The sequence below is a fragment of the Camelina sativa genome, chromosome 7 (genome assembly GCF_030686135.1).
Source record: "Camelina sativa cultivar CO46 ecotype springtype chromosome 7, ASM3068613v1".
NCBI lineage: Eukaryota > Viridiplantae > Streptophyta > Magnoliopsida > Brassicales > Brassicaceae > Camelina > Camelina sativa.
Window position 1 is genome coordinate 4,260,974 of NC_141886.1, and position 18,998 is coordinate 4,279,971.

Here is an 18,998-nt window from a genome sequence, read left to right on the forward strand (position 1 = left end):
TATTTTTTTAATTGTTAGACCTACACCAACTTTATTGAAGCATTCAATTTGGATGATAGTGATGTTGGAATGTGTAAGTTAAACATCGATGTCTTGATTAATTGCTGTACTTTCTTTTGGAAACTATCCGTAATCCTTGTTTTTAATTATAGATTCGATCGATCCGTAAATCCGTATTGATGCTAACCAAAGGGCTCGAACGGTGGAGGAGGTTACCATTTTGCAAAATTAGTTAGTTAATTAATAGTATGGTTGTAACATAGTAAAAATAGGAAACAAAAGTACTTTTAAATTGGCCGATTTGGTAACTAAGTACGTAAGAGTGATTGTTTGGAAAACACTAAAACAAATTCTGGTCGCCGCGAAGACAAAGAAGAAACAAGTTTGCGACAAAGGAAAGAAACAACAAATTCAGAAACCGCGTGGGTCCGGCGTGGAAGATAAAACTAATTGGACAATTGTAGTATTTTTTTTGTCTCACAAGAAAATAATTAGATCCGGTGAACGATAGTGGTGAAGATAATTAGATCTGGCGATGATGATGAAATCCAGTGAACGATGGTGGTGAAGATGATGAGATATGGTGGTGATGAGGAAACGAGACGAAGAAGACGACACTGTAAATGAGATCCGATGATGATTGATCACGACGGTTTGCCCAGTGAGGACGACAGTGAGTTCTGCCTGATGGTCACATCATCGCCGTTAACGCTTCAGTTGGGTGGCTTGGATTCTTGCTGCAATTTTTTAAGATTTATTGATTGTAAACATATAATTTTCAAGTTTAATTTAGATTTGAAGACAAGTTGGAAGTTTTGATTAGATTAGTGTTTATAATTGGAACCTTTGGGTTCATTAGATATAATTTCTTTAGGGTTTAATTTTCTTTATTCAAAACACAAATAATTCAATTCATTGGTTTCATCGGACATCTGAAATGGTGGTGATGGAAGAAGTGTTTTGTTCGGGAGTGGAAGAGAAGAAACTACAGTCTCATTTCGCAAGGAGGGTATACTCGTCATTTTGCCCATCAGAAAAGCCTAATCCTATAAGTACGGGTAAAAATACCCAATTTGAAAGTTTTGGCTGCACAAAGGCCCATATGGACAAACACCCCATATATTTATGATGAAAAATAATAAAATCGACTTCTATCTGAGACTGGTAAAAGGACCCCTCTCTCCATTGGTTGTACATTAGCTGTCAATCTGTCATGTTTTAACATATTACTAAGGAAACTAAAACTTCCATGATTATTTGTAATTGTCAAATTAAAAATTACTGCATATATTTACTTTTTCTCCACAATACTCTCTTGTGGAGAATTATTGGTATTATTAGATTTTAGAATTATTATTGATATAGTTACCTTTTCCTAGTAAGTATTTTTTTGTCTCACAAGAAATCAATATTTAATGAAAAATTAAAGAAGAAGACGAAAGGAAAAAACAAAAAATAAAGAAGAAGACATATGAAAATGAAACGTAGTCCTCTCTTCTCTTTCTCTTTGCTTTCTTCTCTACATAAAACTCCTTTTTTTTTTTTTTTTTTCTCTTTCTCTCACGACCCTTTTAGTTACGACGACGTTTTAATCCAAAGCGCAAACCTCTGGATTCGCGTCACCACCGTTGGAGCTCCGGCTATCATTTATGTCCTTCTTCAAGACCTGAAGACAAGAAAGAAAGAGAGAGTATATACGTAGGTACAGACTAGAGAGAAACCAAGATCCTCGTTTATGTGTTTCATCGTGTTTTGTGCCTTGGTTTAAAAACCAAAAAGTGTGACCAAAGCTTTAGAACCAAGGACTTTCAGAGTTTTGTCTAGTTCTGGTTGGTTATTATTGCAAATGCTGAGTCTCTTCTCTCTCTGTAAGTTCTTTTTTTCTTTTTCTTTCATTACTCTGTTTTTGTTCCACACTTCTATTCAATTTTGCCTTAGTGACAAACTAGCTAGTACTTAAAAAGTCTAAATCACTTTATTGTGGATCACTTTCTTTTGTTCTCTCAATCTTCTTGTGGGGTTTTCTATTTCAAGTTCGCTAGCTTTGAATCTTGTCTATAGGACAGTTCTAATGATTAAACAGTTCTACTCATTAAATTGAGACAATTCCCTAGTTTCTTGAGTAAGCATATCATGCATTATAACAATTGTATTTGTCGCCGTATGGAAGCAAAAGTATGATATCATATTTTAATCATCTATGATTGTGCTACTAAACTTTAGATAATACTTTAAGCTGGATAATAAACTCTTGACCAATATCTACTTTTGTTTGACCATTGGTCTAAATTTTCTAATCCAAAGTCGTATCTTCATCCAATGCATTGGTTGGTCCAAACGTAGAGTTGCATCTCTTTTGTAGTTTTACATCTAAATTTGATGTTAAAACCAAAACACTGATTTGTTTATCTGTTTTGAAAAGTACATCAAGGCGTATATATTTGTCCTTGTGACGCTACAAAAAAACAAGTTGTTGAGTTGTCATCTTATGTTTTTTCTGCAACTTGCCATAAGAATAAGCTTTCATCACTACATATTCCTTTTAAGAGGGCAGCAAATAAACCGGTTTCTTGTGTCGAAGAACCAATCTTTTGTTTTTTCTTTTCGTTGGGACTACAAGGAAGGGAATACTCTAGAGACTCGGCAGGGATGATGATGGAGAACAAGCGCAATGTATGCTCTCTTGAAGAAAACAGCATTGAACGACACAAGTCCGGTCTCTCTTTATCTACCAAGGTCTTATTATAGTACTCTCAATGTTCAAAATAAGAATTACTTAAAGCTCCCTGTCATACCTGGAACATCGTGCTAATGAATCTTGAAACTTTTGTGTTGAAAACAGGAAAGGAAGGACAAGTTGGGAGAACGTATTACAGCTCTTCAGCAACTAGTTTCCCCTTACGGAAAGGTACAATTTGGTCTACATGATCTCTCTTACACGTTCTTGGTCTTCTCTAGTCATGTTCAAGTCTCTATATATATCTCTTCAGACGGACACCGCATCAGTTCTACTAGAGGGAATGCAATACATTCAGTTTCTTCAAGAACAAGTCAAGGTTTGTTCGATATTTCGACCAAAAAACATGTTTCAGTTCATTCCTCTCCTCTGATACAACACTGACTTCACGTAATTATTATCTGTACAGGTTCTAAGCGCTCCATATCTGCAAGCAACAACACCCACTAATACGCAGGTGAACAGAATCTGCGATCCCCTTTTTTACTCAGATTGCTAATTCATAATCTGTGATCTGAATTTTTTTGTTGGTGGTTGTATGTTGAACTTTGTAGACTATTTTAATTTCTGAGATAAGAACAGAGAGTAAGAGAAACTTCTTTCTTTTAAACTTCAATCATATTTTCTTATTTTACAACATTGTTTTTCATACATACTTATAATCAAAAGAAACTAACAACTCTCTGACACACACCATGCTTATTCTCTTGCACACTCAACAAAGACACTTAAGTAGATAAGCTTACCTCTAGATCAGTTTAGTTTCATACCTAATACAAAAGTTTGATCATTACTTTTACCAACCTTGTTAACCTGCAACTACTAGCTTCTTCACTTGGTTTCTCTGATTCTTTTAGTTTGGTTTGGGTACAAAATAGGCATCAGTCAACACTCCCTCTTGCCATTTTGTTACTCAAACCAAGCTTGTCTCGAATCCTTTCAAAGTTTTGTCTTCCCAATGCTTTGGTAAAGATGTCTGCTAGTTGTTCTTCGCTTTTGCAATATTCCAGTTTGATATCTCCATTCCTCTCTGATTCTCTGACAACATGATACTTGATCTGAATGTGTTTGGTCCTTCTATGCTGAACCGGATTCTTTCCTATGGCAATCGCTGACTGACTATCACAGTAGATAGGGACTCCCTCTTGAGTTGTGAATTTTAGCTGTTCTAGCAACCGCCTTAACCATACTGATTGATTTGTTGATGCACACATCGCCATGTATTCTGCCTCTGCAGTAGACTGAGCAATCGTGTTTTGTTTGCTTGTTTGCCATGAGAACATTGCTGAGCCAAGACTTTTGTGTTGAAAACAGGAAAGGAAGGACAAGTTGGGAGAACGTATTACAGCTCTTCAGCAACTAGTTTCCCCTTACGGAAAGGTACAATTTGGTCTACATGATCTCTCTTACACGTTCTTGGTCTTCTCTAGTCATGTTCAAGTCTCTATATATATCTCTTCAGACGGACACCGCATCAGTTCTACTAGAGGGAATGCAATACATTCAGTTTCTTCAAGAACAAGTCAAGGTTTGTTCGATATTTCGACCAAAAAACATGTTTCAGTTCATTCCTCTCCTCTGATACAACATTGACTTCACGTAATTATTATCTGTACAGGTTCTAAGCGCTCCATATCTGCAAGCAACAACACCCACTAATACGCAGGTGAACAGAATCTGCGATCCCCTTTTTTACTCAGATTGCTAATTCATAATCTGTGATCTGAATTTTTTTGTTGGTGGTTGTAACTAGGAGGAGCAGGGAGAGAACAGCCTAAGAAGCAGAGGGTTATGTCTTGTTCCATTGGAGTATACAACAGGGGTTGCTCAAACCAATGGTGCTGATATATGGGCTCCTGTGAAGAAGACTCCAACATCGTCAACTCATGCTTTCAATCTCTCGTATATTGCTGCTGATAAAATCTATGTTTCAAGAAGACTAACGAAAGATAAAGCCAAAACGTTGGTATGATGATAAAGTCTCTGTAACATATATTGATATATGGAGAGACCCATGAAGTTAGTTCATAGTCACTGATGGCTGTTTCCCCATCTCTGTGGACTGTGGTGGTTTCCCGTTACTTAATTGGACTTGCATAATTTGTTTATACATTGGTGGTAACCTTTGATTCTAATGCAAAGATTTTAACTTCCTAAGAACATATATATCAAATTCTGAATTGAACAGGTCAAAGTGCAAAACTAGGTTAACCCAATATCTTCTCTTTAGGTAGAATCATCTTACTTGTAGTTTACGATAATCAAATATAGTTATCCGAACCGGTCAAGGATTTTCAAGGTTTTCCCAAAATACTGTAAATTCCGGTTTATGAAATTAGTTCAGGTGAGATAGCAGATTGGTTTAGAGAAATTTAACCAGAACAGCTACTAAAACCCTCCTAACCCCTAAAATCGAAACAGACGAAGGGAGCGAGAGAGACAATGGATCACATCGCTGCGACGGAGGAGCAAATCGTAAACGGATAGGCTAACTAGAAAGCTTTAGGAAGTATTAGCAGCTGCTCAGTGATGCGGAGGGGAGAGGTTGACGAAACGTTGGCGGTAAGAAGCGGTGCTCTGGTTTGGGGGAGAAAACAGAGTGTGGTAACGATGGAACAACGAGTGAGATGGAAATGGAAGGGATAGAGATGAGAGGTCACGAGTTGTGTAGAGAGACTCACGAAACTTGATCCTAAATGAAGAAGATAAAGGCCAAAGGAAACAAAGATTATCCTATCAAACGAAGAAATCGAAACAATAAAACCAAACACCGACCCTTGCTTGATGGGCACGCAAACACCGGATAAGGCCCATCAAGATTGTAAAACCCGCTACATCACTCAGGCTCAGCTTTCTCCTATCCAAGATCACATCAATTTCACCCTCCAGCTCCAGGAATATCTATTTGTCGCGAGCTCATCAAATCCTCCTCTTCATATGAGTGTGTGTTCATACCTTCTCTTATATAAGATGTGCATATGAATGCTTTGACAGAAGAAGAAAGCAAGAAGAGATAAGCAACTGCGTCGATGCCCCCGTTTTCAGATCACTGATGCATGGTGTGTCAAGACAAATTTGAGACTACGTACAAAGCTCCAGAAGATCAGGCCTGAAGCTGTTAGCGAGATGGAGACTGGAGAGTTGCGTGCTCAAATCCATTAATGAAGAAAACCTCAATACACTACCGCATGTTGTGCAGAGAATGAAGACAGCTTTTGTTGTCCATAAAACTCAGAACACGACACTGGCCATTGTTTGAAAAGAATGTTGCAGTCTTTTATTTAAGATCTTTTGTTGTCTTATTCTTTACTTTATAAACTTGTTTGACTTGCTCTTATATATAAAGGCTACGTACGCCGCGTTAGATTTGAAATTTGGCACAAGATTAAAACCAACGTCAAACCTTTATGGAAACCCCTCCTGCTTTGTACTACGTATCTGGGTTTACGGATTCATCAAATAGGATTCAGTGATATATATATATATATATATATATATATATATATATATATCTGGATTCAAATAGTCTTGTGTACATATCTGTCCTGGTGAGACAATCAGATTTAGACTATATAAGTCCTCTCTCTGCCGCTGACCTCTTTGCCTCTTGTATCTATCTTTGATAACGATGGTGACAGGTAACGATCATTTCGATGGAGCTTTTGAAGCGACAGAAAAGATCGTTTGATATTTTATCTGTAGGTAGCGACGGAGAGAACGGTTAGATAGATGACTTTTTAGCTAGCTACGAGGAAGAAGTAGAAACATCGACTGAAGCTCTTTCCTAGTGTGAAGGATAACACGAGAGAGAGAGAGAGAGAGAGAGAGAGAGAGAGAGAGAGAGAGAGAGAGAGAGAGAGAGAGAGAGAGAGGGAGAGAGAGAGAGAGAGAGAGATATGAGCTCCAGCTCGGGCAAATTAAACGACAGAAGATGATGATTGATGAGTGAGAATACCCTAAAACGTGATGCTTGTTCTCCAAGCTTGTGCCATGTAGAGACCAAGAAGCGTGGACTAGTAGTTTCCAACAAAACGGTAAAAGAAAGAAAGATGGTTGGAAAAAGAGAGGGGGCCGACGCCGGAATGGCTGGTTGACCTGATGAGAGAGGAGAATGGTACGGACGTGAAGATGATATATATAAAGGAGAATTGATCCTTGAATGGAGTGATGATGTTTAATTTGTTTTCATGCATTATATATGATTCCTTAATATTCTGAAGGGATGATGTTAATATAAACAATATATCATCAAAACATAAAACTCCACTATCAGAATCAGGATGACTCTCATAAATCCGAGTCTTTCATCCATAAATAATTTCTGATGAGTTAAAATCTTACTCTCTTTGTCTCACAAAAATTGAAGTTTTAGAGAATTTTCTTTGTATCACAAAGATTGATGTTTTGAATATTTTTAATAAATTTTTGTTTTAATGATTACTGATGTTGTAGAGTGTATGGAGTGTAAAAGTGGGAAGGTGTGAAAGTGAAAAAGTATTAGAAAAAGAAATCATGAAATTGTCATAAATAAAATAAAAAAAAATCATCAGAAAAACAATAAATAATAAATTAATCATATATTTTTTCTGTCTTTAATATCTGTGTAAAATGCTAAACTTCAATGTTTGTGAGACAGAGAGAATATCATTTTGTCACCGGTTTTTCTATTTTTTTTTTTTTTTTTTTAAATTTAAACCACATGTGCGTCTTTCCAAAAATATATATACTCCAAATAAATAGTAATAGATAGAAGACCTCTTTCATAAACGCCAGCAATAAATGCATTCTAAATCAGTAGAAAAGTTTCAAAAGGAAATTTTAATACCTTTTTGTAATTAATTACTTTAAATTGTTCATCTATTCTTGTTCTTTTATATATAAGAAACAAAAGTCGACACTAGAAAGTGTATATAGCAGGCATGAAGTAAACAAAGTATCTATATATAATAGTAACAAATGAAATATACTATTATATTACCCGTATTAATCTCCCTTGTACATATTAATTATCTTGTCAAAGTAAGTTAAAAATTGAAGGCCTCATTGATCTGGCTTCATAGCCACGCCAATATTTTTTTTCCTCTATTATTATTATTATATAAATTATATTTAGCAGCTGGCAAATAAACGTCTGTTTTCTTCTCCATCTCCGATCATGCGTCCTCTCTCCCTAATGCTGTGATCTTTTTCTCGCTCATGTGCTGCGTGGCATCATCGTATTTGTACTCAGTCCTTACAATTTACTGTTTAACCCTCACGCAGTCTTGTATCAGCACAAGATGACAAGAACAACAACAAAAAAGAGCAACGTCGTTCCGTTAATAAATAGGTTCCATTTTCATTTATAATGTTTATAGTTTTTTTTTTTCGTAATCATTATTAATCTAGTAGTGTAGTGCCACCAAAACAAAATCTAGTGGCCCCCATAAACCGGGGGGAGAGAGAGAGAGTGTACGGAATAACCGATTTCTCGCCAACCCATGCATAAAAGCAACAACGCAACGCAGTACTGATCATCTTCCATAAAATCCTTTATTTCTCATCAATCCTTCCAAATCCTCTCTGTTCTCTCAGCTTTGCAAAACCAAAAAGATGAATGTTCGTGTTCTTAGCTTGTTTTTTTTCTTTTTTTTTTTTTTTTTTGCTTCTTCTTCTTCTTCTGATTCAATCATTCATTAGCGATCGTTTGATTTGTCGTCTTCTTAGTTTACTTTAGCTTATCCGAGATGATTCGATTCGATTGTTATGTTCATTAGCTATCTGTTTCTTCATCTAGTTCCCGATCGAGATGATTGTTCGATTGTTCATCAAAGATATGGTCCTGATATGCATGCACTCTATGATTTTTATTTTTTTTTAGAACCTTCATCATCTTTAATTAGTTACCGATCTGAGATGATTGTTCGGTTGTTCTTCAACCATGGTTCTCAGATGCATGTTTCACTCTATGATTTATTTTTTTGGTTCTCAGAGATGCATGTTTCACTCTCTTATGTAATATCTGATGATTGTTCGATTGTTCTTTCATGATTCGACTGTCCATAAGTTTTCAATTTCATAATTTTTTCTTATTTCTAATTTCCGTATATAATTAAAAATGGTATGGGCCTTAATTTGAATACTTGTTTGGTTTGCCTTATATATAGGTTTCTTCCGTCTTCGGGAAACTTCTCCGTTTGAGAGAACTCCGTGTCAGATCGCTTGCCTCGTTGATTTCTACCGGGCCACAGTGAGTATTTCTTTTTGGTTTTGTTCTTAATGCTTTGCATCTTTGACATGTGACCTCGTTTTACAATAATCTCTGTTTTAATTTCAGTGAAATACTGATGCGTAAGATTTACGCCGAGTCTCCAACTCCAATAGATCCTAGCCCGAAAAGTCTATTGCTTCTTTCGGTTTCCAGACTCTTTCGAGACCAAATTGAATACGGAACCGTGACTACAGGACATCAGCTCCATTGCCAGAGCATTACGCTAGGTCTTCATCAGTCCCATTTTCACAAAAGTCTCATCACAATGTATGCTAGGGAATTAATGGTGATGCAAAAGACGTCCAAGGACATCTGCTTCTTGCTTGAGTCTCTTTCCAAACTCTTTGAAGTGCATCTTGGTCAGTATATTAGATACGACGACCTGGCTGAAGCTGAACGGAGCATGAAACAGCTTCACTGCCTGAGCATGAAGTTGGGTTTTATGTCACTTACTTATCCTTATGATGAATTAGCTTCACTGCCTGAGGTAGCTGTCACCAGAGTCCAGATCCTGTGAGTTCATCATCTTCTCCTACTTGTTTAAATCTGTTGGTTAAATCTACCTGTTCTCATGTGACTGTGTTTCACAATCAACTTTATTTTAATATCAGTGAGATGGAGATGCTACAAATTTGCGCAGTGGTGCCACCGGAACATGATTTTCTACGACTGTCCTATTTGCTATCGTTTGCTTCCCTACGCTTTCCTGTTTCTATTGAAAAAAAAGACATACTGTCTACAGGAGGGCAGCTTATGTGCTTAGCCATTAAGTTGGGTTTTGAATCCCTCTTTCGTAGAAGTCTCATCAATCGTTATCCCAGCTACCTCACCAAAGTCCAGATCCTGTGAGTTCATCTTCATCATCTTCTCCTACTTGTTTAAATCTGTTGGTTAAACCTACCTGTTCTCATGTGACTGTGTTTCACAATCAACTTTATTTTAATATCAGTGAGATGGAGATGCTAAAAATTTGCGCAGTGTTGCCACCGGAACGTGATCATCTACGACTGTCCTATTCGCTAACGTCGGCTTCCCTACTCTTTGATGTTTCTATTGAAAAAGAAGACTTACTGACTACAGGACGGCCGCTTATGTGCTTAGCCATTAAGTTGGGTTTTGAATACCTCTTTCGTAGAAGTCTCATCGAGCGTCATCCCAACTACTTCAGCAAAGTCGATATCTTGTGAGTAACATCTTCCTATATATGGATTATTGTTAATATAGTTTGCATCTAATACCATTTGTTGCTTAAAATGTGTTTCACAATCAACTCTGTTTTTAATTTCAGAGAGATCCTGATGCATGAAATTCACACAAAGTCTTCAAAACCTGTTCCCCGATTGATGCTATTGCTACAGGCGGTTTCTGAACTCTTTGATAAACTTCACTTTGTATATGGTGGCGTACATACAGCAGCGACCCTTCATGGCTTAACGATTAAGTTAGGTATAGAAACCCAAAATCATAGAAACCTCATCACACTGTATGGTAGGGAGATGGATCGAAATCAACAATGCGTCAGGAATGTACTCCAAATCATTCCAAGGGGTTTCCTCTACAAGTCCCTCAATGCAATGGTGCATGCTTTTGCATTCAAGTGCTATAAAGAAGCACATGCTGCATTTGGTATGATTATAAGATTAGGTTCCCCTAGTAAAGACAACATTTTTGGGTTGATAGACGCTCTTAGAACCAAGAGTTTTGAAACGGAGAATACTTGGTACGTTAGTAAGGGGGCAAAGAGTATTAAGTCGTTAATGGAACATTATGGACTTCCCCTTGACCCAAAGATAGTTAGAGCAATCGTTTGGATGACTGTCGATGTTGGTTTAGTGTCCACTGCGTTAGAAACGATCGTGGAAATGGCTGCTATTGATGATAGATTGATCGATGATACCGTGATCATATGCTTCCTAAGTGGCTGCTTAAAGCATGAGGACATGAAATCAGCTTCAGCCTTGGTGAGACATCTAGAGAACACAGGGGTTGTGTACACACTTGATGAAGCATTGGTGAGACACCTTGGGATGTATGGACTTAACTTTGGGAAGAATCTCAGAACTGAAAAGAACCAAACTGCAAATTCTGACGGTGTAAGTTGTCTGTCTCTTATGTATGTAGTCTTTTTAAGTTTTCTAGTCAAAACTATTCTAACAAGTTGTTTACTACACACTTTGATGAAGTATTGATGAGGATGTATGGAGTTAACTTTGGGAGAGAACGAAACTGGATTTTCTCTTATCTCGGTGTAAGTTGTCTGTCTCTATATCTATGTAGTCTTTTAAGTTTTGTAGTCAAAAACTATTTCTAACAAGTTGTTTACTACAACAGATAAGCAGATGGCAGAGGAGTTGCGTGAAGATCAAGCTTTCAAGACAGATGTTCTTTTACTTACTGTTGTAATAACAAGATCACAAGTTTGTGAATCTCCCACTCAGTTTACGATTTCATATAATAGACTCAAATGGAATTAAGCTCTTTTTGGTCTTGGATTAAAAAAGCTTGCAGCATATCGCCAAATCTTTTATCTGTTCATGATTTTATTAGTTTTCTCGGAGGGTGTATCTTCAGCACTGTTTCATCAATTCTTTTTGCTAAAGCTAAACTTGCATGCTACGTATATGCTCTGTAGGAGAAAGCGTTAAAAAAAAAAAAAAAATTAAAGTTTCAGAACTAATTTTGTATCTGCAGGTTCGAGACCTTACATCCACGCCGCTCCCATAGCTTTCGACCTGATTCACAACAAAGGAGATTAAGAGTAGAAGCTCACCTCTTTAGCAATGAGAAACACATAAGAACAAAAGCTCTGTTCTTCAACAATGGCAAGCGCATAAGAGTACAAGATATGTTCTTTTTAACAATGACAAACACAAGTTTAGTTTGATGGAACCTGAAAACCTATTCAACAGAGATGGCAAATCCATAATAGGCCGCGATTGAATACCATTAGGTTAACCATTAAACCTAACTAACTAAAACTGTGCTTAACATATCTTGGTTACATACATGCAAAATATTTACAAATGTTGAAATGGTGGCACTTGAGCAACCCTTCCAGTATTACTGCAGATTCTGGAATATCGCTCTCGCTGATTACGGTTTCAGAGCAAAGCCCAAAGAGCACCACGTTTACGTCATCTTCCTCTTCTAGTTGCAGGCCGAACAAGTGATCGAAAACCTTGAACAAAACTAAACAAAAAGAGATCAATTACAAACTCGTGACCAAACCCTGGTTGTTGTGTCACAGTATCAGATCAGATTGTGAAAATATCCAGAGAGATTTTACAATGATTGATTGAATCACATTTGTTTTACCTTTTTCATTCTTGATACTACCATGTCTTTGGCGGATTGTGACCTTGAGACCAAGTTCACTACGAAAAGACCGTGCTGAGGGAGAGCACGTTTAACCGAAAGAAGAAATACCGAGATCAAACAAGATAAGTCAGCAAATTAATGTGAAAAAATCCACGTAAATGTAATAATACTTGGCCTTGTGCTTACCTTGAATCTGCTGAATCCACATCTATAATCAGAATGTCAGGACAAGTTCCGCCTTTGACAGTATAAGTTGCGGAATCCCCATTTGAGCTAGTCGATTGTGGTTTAGACACAGTGTTTGATGTTTCCTCAGAAGGAGTTTCAGAGTTTGTTATATCTCTAATGAATTCGATCCCATCAGCAATATGCACCTAGTGTAACAATGTGAAAAAGATTAGTGATGGTAGAGATAAGAGAATCAAATATAAACATGCTAAAGATTAGCACTTCGATCAGCTTGTGTGAAACCAAAGTAATCGTTGCCAACACTAGAATTCAAGAAAGGATGCAACACACATTTAATCAGTTTCGAGAAGATTTAGCAGAGGAGTTACAAACTGTGGCAAAGAGAGTTTGCCAGCAGTTTCATGTCATCTTCAAGAACATGTTTTTGCAGAGTAATAAGTCTTCATTGGCTCCTTCTTGGTTTTTGATTGAAATGCTTAATGATGCTCCAATACAAGCTGGGACAGAGACTAATGCAGTTCAGCAAAACACATTGTTATGTAATGCTGCATCAATATACGCTGCACTGCTGGAGAAGATTAAATCTCAGTCCCGTTCTAGATTTTCTTTTCAGGGTTTCTCATCTAATGCCCGAGTGACGATTTGGAGGGTTCATCAAGGAGAGGTGCAAGGGAAGGTTCTCTTTGTCAAAATTACCGTGAGGGAGATTGGAGTCAATCATAGAAGATACATAATGCAGTTTCAGAGCTTTGTTTGGTGGGAATTTAGAAAAGCTCGCTTTTCTTTGTGGCATCGATGGCGACGCAAGGGCAGCCACAATGGTGTATTTGGAAAAGTTACACGTTGTTTCAGGTTTAGAAGAGTTTATGAACACAAGTTGCAGGTTATTGCATCAAGAGCTTCTTATCCGGTGAAGTTGATGGCAGCGGCGACACCATTTCACAATCAACAACTTCTGATACAGTTTCTCATGTCTCAGATTTTGGAACTGTATTCAGTATGTCCTTTTGCCAAATGGAGAACTAAACACATATACACAAGCAGTCTTCCATTCAGCCAATTTATCTTTCAAGCAGAGGGTTTTGTGTTTGAGTCAAAGGAGATGAAGAAAAACCAATTCCCAAGTCTGAAATTTCTGAAGCAGCTCAATATATCTTTGTTTAGGTGGCGGGTAACGAAGTTTTCTAAATTTTGTGACGTTTACACATCAGTTGGTCAAGTTTATTATAGGTTGCCGCTGCTGGCCACCACATCTGGTAGAGACATTGAAGCGACAGAACACTTGTCTCAGAAGCTACTTCCCTTGTCTCTCTCACAACCCAATGGGACAATGGTGATGTTGTGCTTGTTGTTTCAGCGTGTATTCATGGGACTGTTTCACTGTGAGACTCTAATAGGTGTTTTGGCAGAGATTTTGAAATATTTTGCTCAAGGTCAGGCGGGAAGATGTCACAAATTTATGAATACCACCAAGGCGACCTTGGTCCCGTTTTCAGCACATTTACTACTGCGTGAGATTCATTTGGGTGATTTCATTATCAACATAGTGGTTCTCTTGTGGTGGCGACCAGTTGATATTAAGATCACATGCTGCTCAGTTCCTATGGATGTTGTTTTTCGTAATAGAGGCAACCAAGTTCTGTGCCAGTTGAGACAAACCATGGATGAGCGTCAAATACTGTCCCAAATGTGCAAGTACAACAAGATTAATAAGGGAGGTGCAGTTTCTGTTTTTAGCTACTTGGTGTGACTTTCAGCACAAGTTCTTTTCTGTATGGCACAGATGGAAAAGCAAGATGGCACAATTGGGATTGACGAATGGAGCTTGCAAATTAGAGTTGCTTGGTGTAGTTTCGTCCTTGTTGAACCTGGCACAATGCAACAACAAGTTTTCTGCATATAAGCTTGGGGACAAGCTTCATTTTGAAGGGAGGGGTATTGATAAGATGCAGGGACTGAATTGTAAAAGAGATAGTCACACGTGTGCAACAAAATTCACACGTGAGAGATGAGGCAAGTTGCTTAGGAGGCTAAGAAGAACCTAGAAGGTGATTAAGCTATAAATAAAGAGGGGAAGCATCACAAGGAGGTAGGATGAATGTTGTGAGGGGTTAGCCCACATGAGGCTGCTTGGGAAGAGAGGAACCCGAGGGATGTGAGCGATGGTTGCCGATCTTATCTTTCACTTTCACTTTGTTCTTCATTTCTATCTGGTTAATGGAGGTTTAATGGAGTTTTCCTTAGATTAAGCTTTTATTCATGGAGTTTACTAGTTAGAAGCTTAAACAAAGATATGTTCTTTTTAACAATGACAAACACAAGTTTAGTTTGATGGAACCTGAAAACCTATTCAACAGAGATGGCAAATCCATAATAGGCCGAGATTGAATATCTTTACAGCTAAGAAGTAAGACAGTTAAGTTACAAGAACATATCGATTGTTCTAAAAGACAGCCCCAGGATCTCCAACAAAGTCTACAACAATGAATGTTATATTTCGCTATTGGCAGTGGTGTTGTGGGCCAGATTCAAAAAAAATTCCAAAAAGCTTTTCTTTAATTAATTAAGAATGGAACATCTGCTAATACACCAATAGTACTTAGACGACCTGCTTAGAGATATAGGTTAGACAGGCATCCAAAGTTTGGTTCACAGTTTTTCGAGCATCGCTGATTCTGAGCTCCTTGACATATGCATCCATCATCGTTCGATAGGTTGGAACATCAGGGACAAGATAATTTTCCGAGCACATATCAGCGAAAAAACGTTCTGCGTCAGATAACATCCCATGTTCGCAAAACCGAGTGATCATGTTTCTGTAACACAACTGTGGATCACTAATTGTGCCGACAATCTTGTGAAAGATGTTGATTGCCTGGCTAACATGCCCAAGCTTGAAACACTCGTTCACCATAATATTACACGACTCCGAATCAAATTTTCTAGCGTTACAGTATCCTTCCAAACCTCTGAACCTGCTTTGCTCCAGCATCTGGCTGAACAATGACCAAGCTTCGGTCTTCTTACCGTACCTGAGCAGAACTTTCAAAAGGGTATTTCCAGCAGTCACATGTATCCTCCCTTGGCTGAATTCTTCTTTAGACAACATGATGTAATGCTTCATAGCTTTCTCATCCATCCCTTGTTTGAACCAATGATCAATGAAAGTGGCACGCACCTGGAGCACAGCGTCCAAATCCCCACTCAACTTTAGCTCTTGGAAAAGTTGGTTAGCCTTTTGGTGATTTCCCATATCCAGGAACCCACGGATGAAAATGTCATACAAGGACCTATTCACGCAGTAGAAAAGATCCATAGCTTCATCAATCCGACCCGCGTTGACCAAACCTTGGGCCAAGGCTAGTTGGGTACGAGAACCAATCAGAAGACCACCACCACTGTGGTGGTATAATTCAAGAGCCTCGTCGAGTTTCCCTTGATCACAAAAGGCATTGATGATTGGATCGCAGCAGATGATATCCGAGTTGGACTTGGCAGCGAAGAAATGGAACAATTCGTATGCTTCACTGTACCGTCCAGCACTGCACAGAGCGTCGATGATAGCCACGCAGCAGGTATTGGCAGTCACTTTGACTTTGAGTTCGCCTCTGGTCAAAATGGCCAAACGCGCGTGCTCTGCGGCTGCGTCGAGGTTGGACAATTTGATAAGCATCATGACTCTTCTGTGAATAGAAGAGGGATCGGATTCGAATTTGGACATGGGAGGAGGCGATGAGGGAATTGAAGAAGCGCGGTTGAGGTAAGAGAGCGTTGACATGTTAATCAAACGGCGATGGGTGTGGATCGGAGCAGAACGGAGGCTGGTGAGAAACAGCATGATGGCTGGCGGAGACAACAAGACAAAACTAAAACTAGCTAGGGTTTTAGTTTTTTTTTCTCCGTTGAATCATATTAATCTCTCGATAGAGAATAATAATAATAATCTTCTTAATTAAATTACGGATAATATAATAATCTATTTAAGCAGAATCAAATAAATTATCTAACTTAAAAACCCTATATACGATCGGATCGGGTGGGTTCTTTGTCACACCTCCGCCGCCATGTCTTTTACCCGCATACGATCCTTCAAATCGCTTCCTACTCCGATTAACAAGATCCTTCAAAGATTCTCCCAGAATTTATCGTCTATCTCCGCCGCCGCGAGTGTCCCATATCCCATCCCAAGGGATGCCTCATCGCGTTCCCTACCAGCGCATCAGGAGGTCATGTGGAAACTCGATTGGTCTGCCTCTCACATACACGCGAGAGTCATGCTGATGATCAAGCTATCGAATCTCGATGCGGCGGCGGATCAGGCGCGTCTCACAGTCTTGGCTAGAGGCCGATCATCGTCCAGAACCTGCGACGCAATCATCGGCGCCATGTGTCGCGCAGGACGGTACGCCGACGCATTTGATTATTTCAATTACTTTTTCAATGTTTCAAACCTGAAACCCAACATCTCCTGCTGTAATCACATCATCGGAGCTCTTCTTCTTTGTCACGGAGTTGATGAAGCCATTCGATTTTACCGCCACTTATTGGTCGTCGACTCTCATCATCCGAACGAAGAGACGTACAGCCTCTTGGCTAAAGGATTGGTTGATGCTGGAAGGATTAAAGAAGCAGAGAATTTGATCATGTCGAGCGAAGCCGAATGCCACCTGAGTCCGTTGGTTTTTAACCACCTGATTCGTGGATTTTTGGATCAGGGGAAACTGGAAACGGCCTTGCAAGTTTTCAGTGATCTGAAACAGAGGGTGGTATCGTCTGTAGATGATCAAGTATCCGATTTAATCCATTTTGTCATCGATGAGGACTACAATGGAATTGCTATGGTGAATGCTACCTTCATCGAGTATTGGTTCAAACAAGGAAACGATAGCGAAGCTACCAAGTGTTACACTTCTTTGTTAGACAAGCTATTCGTAATGGACGCCAATACTGGGAATACGCTTCTGCGAATCCTGCTCAACCACGGAAAGAAAACACAAGCTTGGGCATTGTTTGATCATCGGTTGCAGAAAGGCCATCATCATCATCATCCGGTCCAGATTAATGCAGACACCTGTAATATAATGGTCAACGAATGTTTCAGAAACTCGAGCTTTAACGAGGCAGTCGATACTTTTCAGAGAGTCGTAACCACCATCAATGGTCCACAACTCTGTTACCGGAACATAATCAGTCAATTCTGTCAACACGGGATGTTGTCTGAAGCAGAGACTTTCTTTCAAGATATGTGTTCCAAGCAGTTCATCATCCCAGACATCCCCTCTTATAGGTTATTGCTCGATGCCTACGCTAATGCAGCGAGATTCGATGATGCCACACGAATGGCGAACCTTGCCGTTGATGCTTATCTTAAGTGTATTGCCAAGTTTTGTCCCTTGTGATTGGAAATTCGTAGACAAATTACTCTCTTTTTGGTTGACTTGTGTTTTTTGTCAATCATTTGACCGGGCTAAAAGTAGAAATAATTTGACGTCAACTCTGTTTCTCTCTCATTTTTCTAAGATTACTAATATTTTGTTTTTTTTTTTAATTATTTTTGGGCTCATCAAAATAGAGATGCACAAGTAAAAAAGCAACATTCCATATAATATGCAATAGGTAGAATCAACATGAACATCGACGCAATAAGTACCTTCTGCATAACCCCCAGCCATTGGTAGTACTAAAAAACATACGTCAAATTGTGAAACCACGAATCAACGAAGATGCGAGATGTGAAAAAAAAAAAAAGAGACACAAATCTGCATTAAGGGTTTTCAACAAAAATCAGATAAATACCACAAAGTAAGCAACAAAAGGATAGCTTTACAATGAAGAATCTGGCGAGTTAACTCGGTCTTAGACTCGAGGTTTCAGAGTACAAATTTTGCAAAGTCAGTTTTTTTTGTTTTCTTTTTTTTTCCTTCATCTACAGACAGAGTTCACATTTCACAAGGAAGCCATAGTTAACCAGAGTAATACACTAATGGATACCTAATTTCAAACCGAAATAAACCAGTACATTCGTTCGGTTCAGGTTAAAAGAAACGGCGTGGGGTTTCTAACTACAGCGTACAGACTACACGTAGTCTTATCTGTAAAAGAAATAAAATTGGTTTCTTTTTCTTGGAGCTACAGTAAAACCTCTATAAATTAATAACGTTGGGACCGCAGAAAGTTATTAATTTATAAATGTTTTATTTTATCGATAAATTAATAATTTTTAATTTATAGAGTTTTTCCATATTTGGTAATTTTTTTAAAAAAGTTTTTAAAACTAAAATTTAATTGTTATAGATAATATTTTTATATAATCAATTACAAGGAAAATAACAATTCTCATGTTTTGAAGAGAAAAATAATTTTTTTGATATAGTAAAAATATTAGAAATGAGGTCTAACAAAAATTAATGTTCATATATATACTATACTTTGATAATTTTATATAATTATTAATTTATACTATTGTTGGGACCATAAGGATTTTCAAAAAAGTTATTATTTTAT

The 18,998-nt window shown here is 38.1% G+C and overlaps 5 protein-coding genes across 5 annotated transcripts; 3 read left to right on the forward strand and 2 right to left on the reverse strand.

The window, feature by feature from the left end:
• Positions 1-1,440: 1,440 nt before the first annotated feature.
• LOC104700292 (transcription factor bHLH154) lies at positions 1,441-4,897 on the forward strand. Its single transcript, XM_087460244.1, has 9 exons — positions 1,441-1,868; positions 2,621-2,736; positions 2,843-2,908; positions 2,991-3,056; positions 3,147-3,194; positions 4,052-4,117; positions 4,200-4,265; positions 4,356-4,403; positions 4,491-4,897. The coding sequence occupies exons 2-9, from the start codon at positions 2,650-2,652 to the stop codon at positions 4,707-4,709; spliced, it is 666 nt and encodes a 221-aa protein (XP_087316370.1). The 5' UTR covers positions 1,441-1,868; positions 2,621-2,649; the 3' UTR covers positions 4,710-4,897.
• A 1,468-nt stretch (positions 4,898-6,365) lies between these two features.
• LOC147940827 (uncharacterized) lies at positions 6,366-11,496 on the forward strand. The gene is made up of 8 exons (XM_087458290.1): positions 6,366-6,419; positions 8,884-8,966; positions 9,054-9,500; positions 9,599-9,832; positions 9,937-10,170; positions 10,276-11,080; positions 11,171-11,235; positions 11,319-11,496. The coding sequence occupies exons 1-7, from the start codon at positions 6,366-6,368 to the stop codon at positions 11,174-11,176; spliced, it is 1,863 nt and encodes a 620-aa protein (XP_087314416.1). The 3' UTR covers positions 11,177-11,235; positions 11,319-11,496.
• Positions 11,497-11,688: 192 nt separating this feature from the next.
• On the reverse strand, positions 11,689-12,513 carry LOC147940828 (uncharacterized). The gene is made up of 4 exons (XM_087458291.1): positions 12,492-12,513; positions 12,303-12,406; positions 12,029-12,165; positions 11,689-11,719 (listed from the first exon to the last, which is right to left on the reverse strand). Exons 1-4 carry the CDS (start codon positions 12,511-12,513, stop codon positions 11,689-11,691), a joined length of 294 nt encoding a protein of 97 aa, XP_087314417.1.
• Positions 12,514-15,093: 2,580 nt separating this feature from the next.
• On the reverse strand, positions 15,094-16,272 carry LOC104704309 (pentatricopeptide repeat-containing protein At3g60980, mitochondrial). Its single transcript, XM_010420422.2, has one exon. The coding sequence runs from the start codon at positions 16,270-16,272 to the stop codon at positions 15,094-15,096; it is 1,179 nt and encodes a 392-aa protein (XP_010418724.2).
• Positions 16,273-16,558: 286 nt separating this feature from the next.
• On the forward strand, positions 16,559-17,893 carry LOC104704308 (pentatricopeptide repeat-containing protein At3g60980, mitochondrial). The gene has a single exon (XM_010420421.2). The coding sequence runs from the start codon at positions 16,559-16,561 to the stop codon at positions 17,891-17,893; it is 1,335 nt and encodes a 444-aa protein (XP_010418723.2).
• The last annotated feature ends 1,105 nt before the right edge of the window (positions 17,894-18,998 follow it).

Bases quoted from the DNA above. Each gene is read 5' to 3' on its own strand.
- LOC104704308 (XM_010420421.2), top strand. From the start codon at position 16,559: ATGTCTTTTACCCGCATACGATCCTTCAAATCGCTTCCTACTCCGATT.
- LOC104704309 (XM_010420422.2), bottom strand. From the start codon at position 16,272: ATGTCAACGCTCTCTTACCTCAACCGCGCTTCTTCAATTCCCTCATCG.
- LOC147940828 (XM_087458291.1), bottom strand. From the start codon at position 12,513: ATGTGGATTCAGCAGATTCAAG. The intron at 12,407-12,491 runs GTAAGCACAAGG...TCTCGGTATTTC, and splicing joins GTGGATTCAGCAGATTCAAG to TTCTTTCGGTTAAACGTGCT. The intron at 12,166-12,302 runs GTAAAACAAATG...GTTTTGTTCAAG, and splicing joins TAGTATCAAGAATGAAAAAG to GTTTTCGATCACTTGTTCGG.
- LOC147940827 (XM_087458290.1), top strand. From the start codon at position 6,366: ATGGTGACAGGTAACGATCATTTCGATGGAGCTTTTGAAGCGACAGAA. The intron at 9,833-9,936 runs GTGAGTTCATCT...TTTTAATATCAG, and splicing joins CTCACCAAAGTCCAGATCCT to TGAGATGGAGATGCTAAAAA. The intron at 10,171-10,275 runs GTGAGTAACATC...TTTTAATTTCAG, and splicing joins TTCAGCAAAGTCGATATCTT to AGAGATCCTGATGCATGAAA.
- LOC104700292 (XM_087460244.1), top strand. From the start codon at position 2,650: ATGATGATGGAGAACAAGCGCAATGTATGCTCTCTTGAAGAAAACAGC. The intron at 3,057-3,146 runs GTTTGTTCGATA...TTATCTGTACAG, and splicing joins TTCTTCAAGAACAAGTCAAG to GTTCTAAGCGCTCCATATCT. The intron at 4,266-4,355 runs GTTTGTTCGATA...TTATCTGTACAG, and splicing joins TTCTTCAAGAACAAGTCAAG to GTTCTAAGCGCTCCATATCT.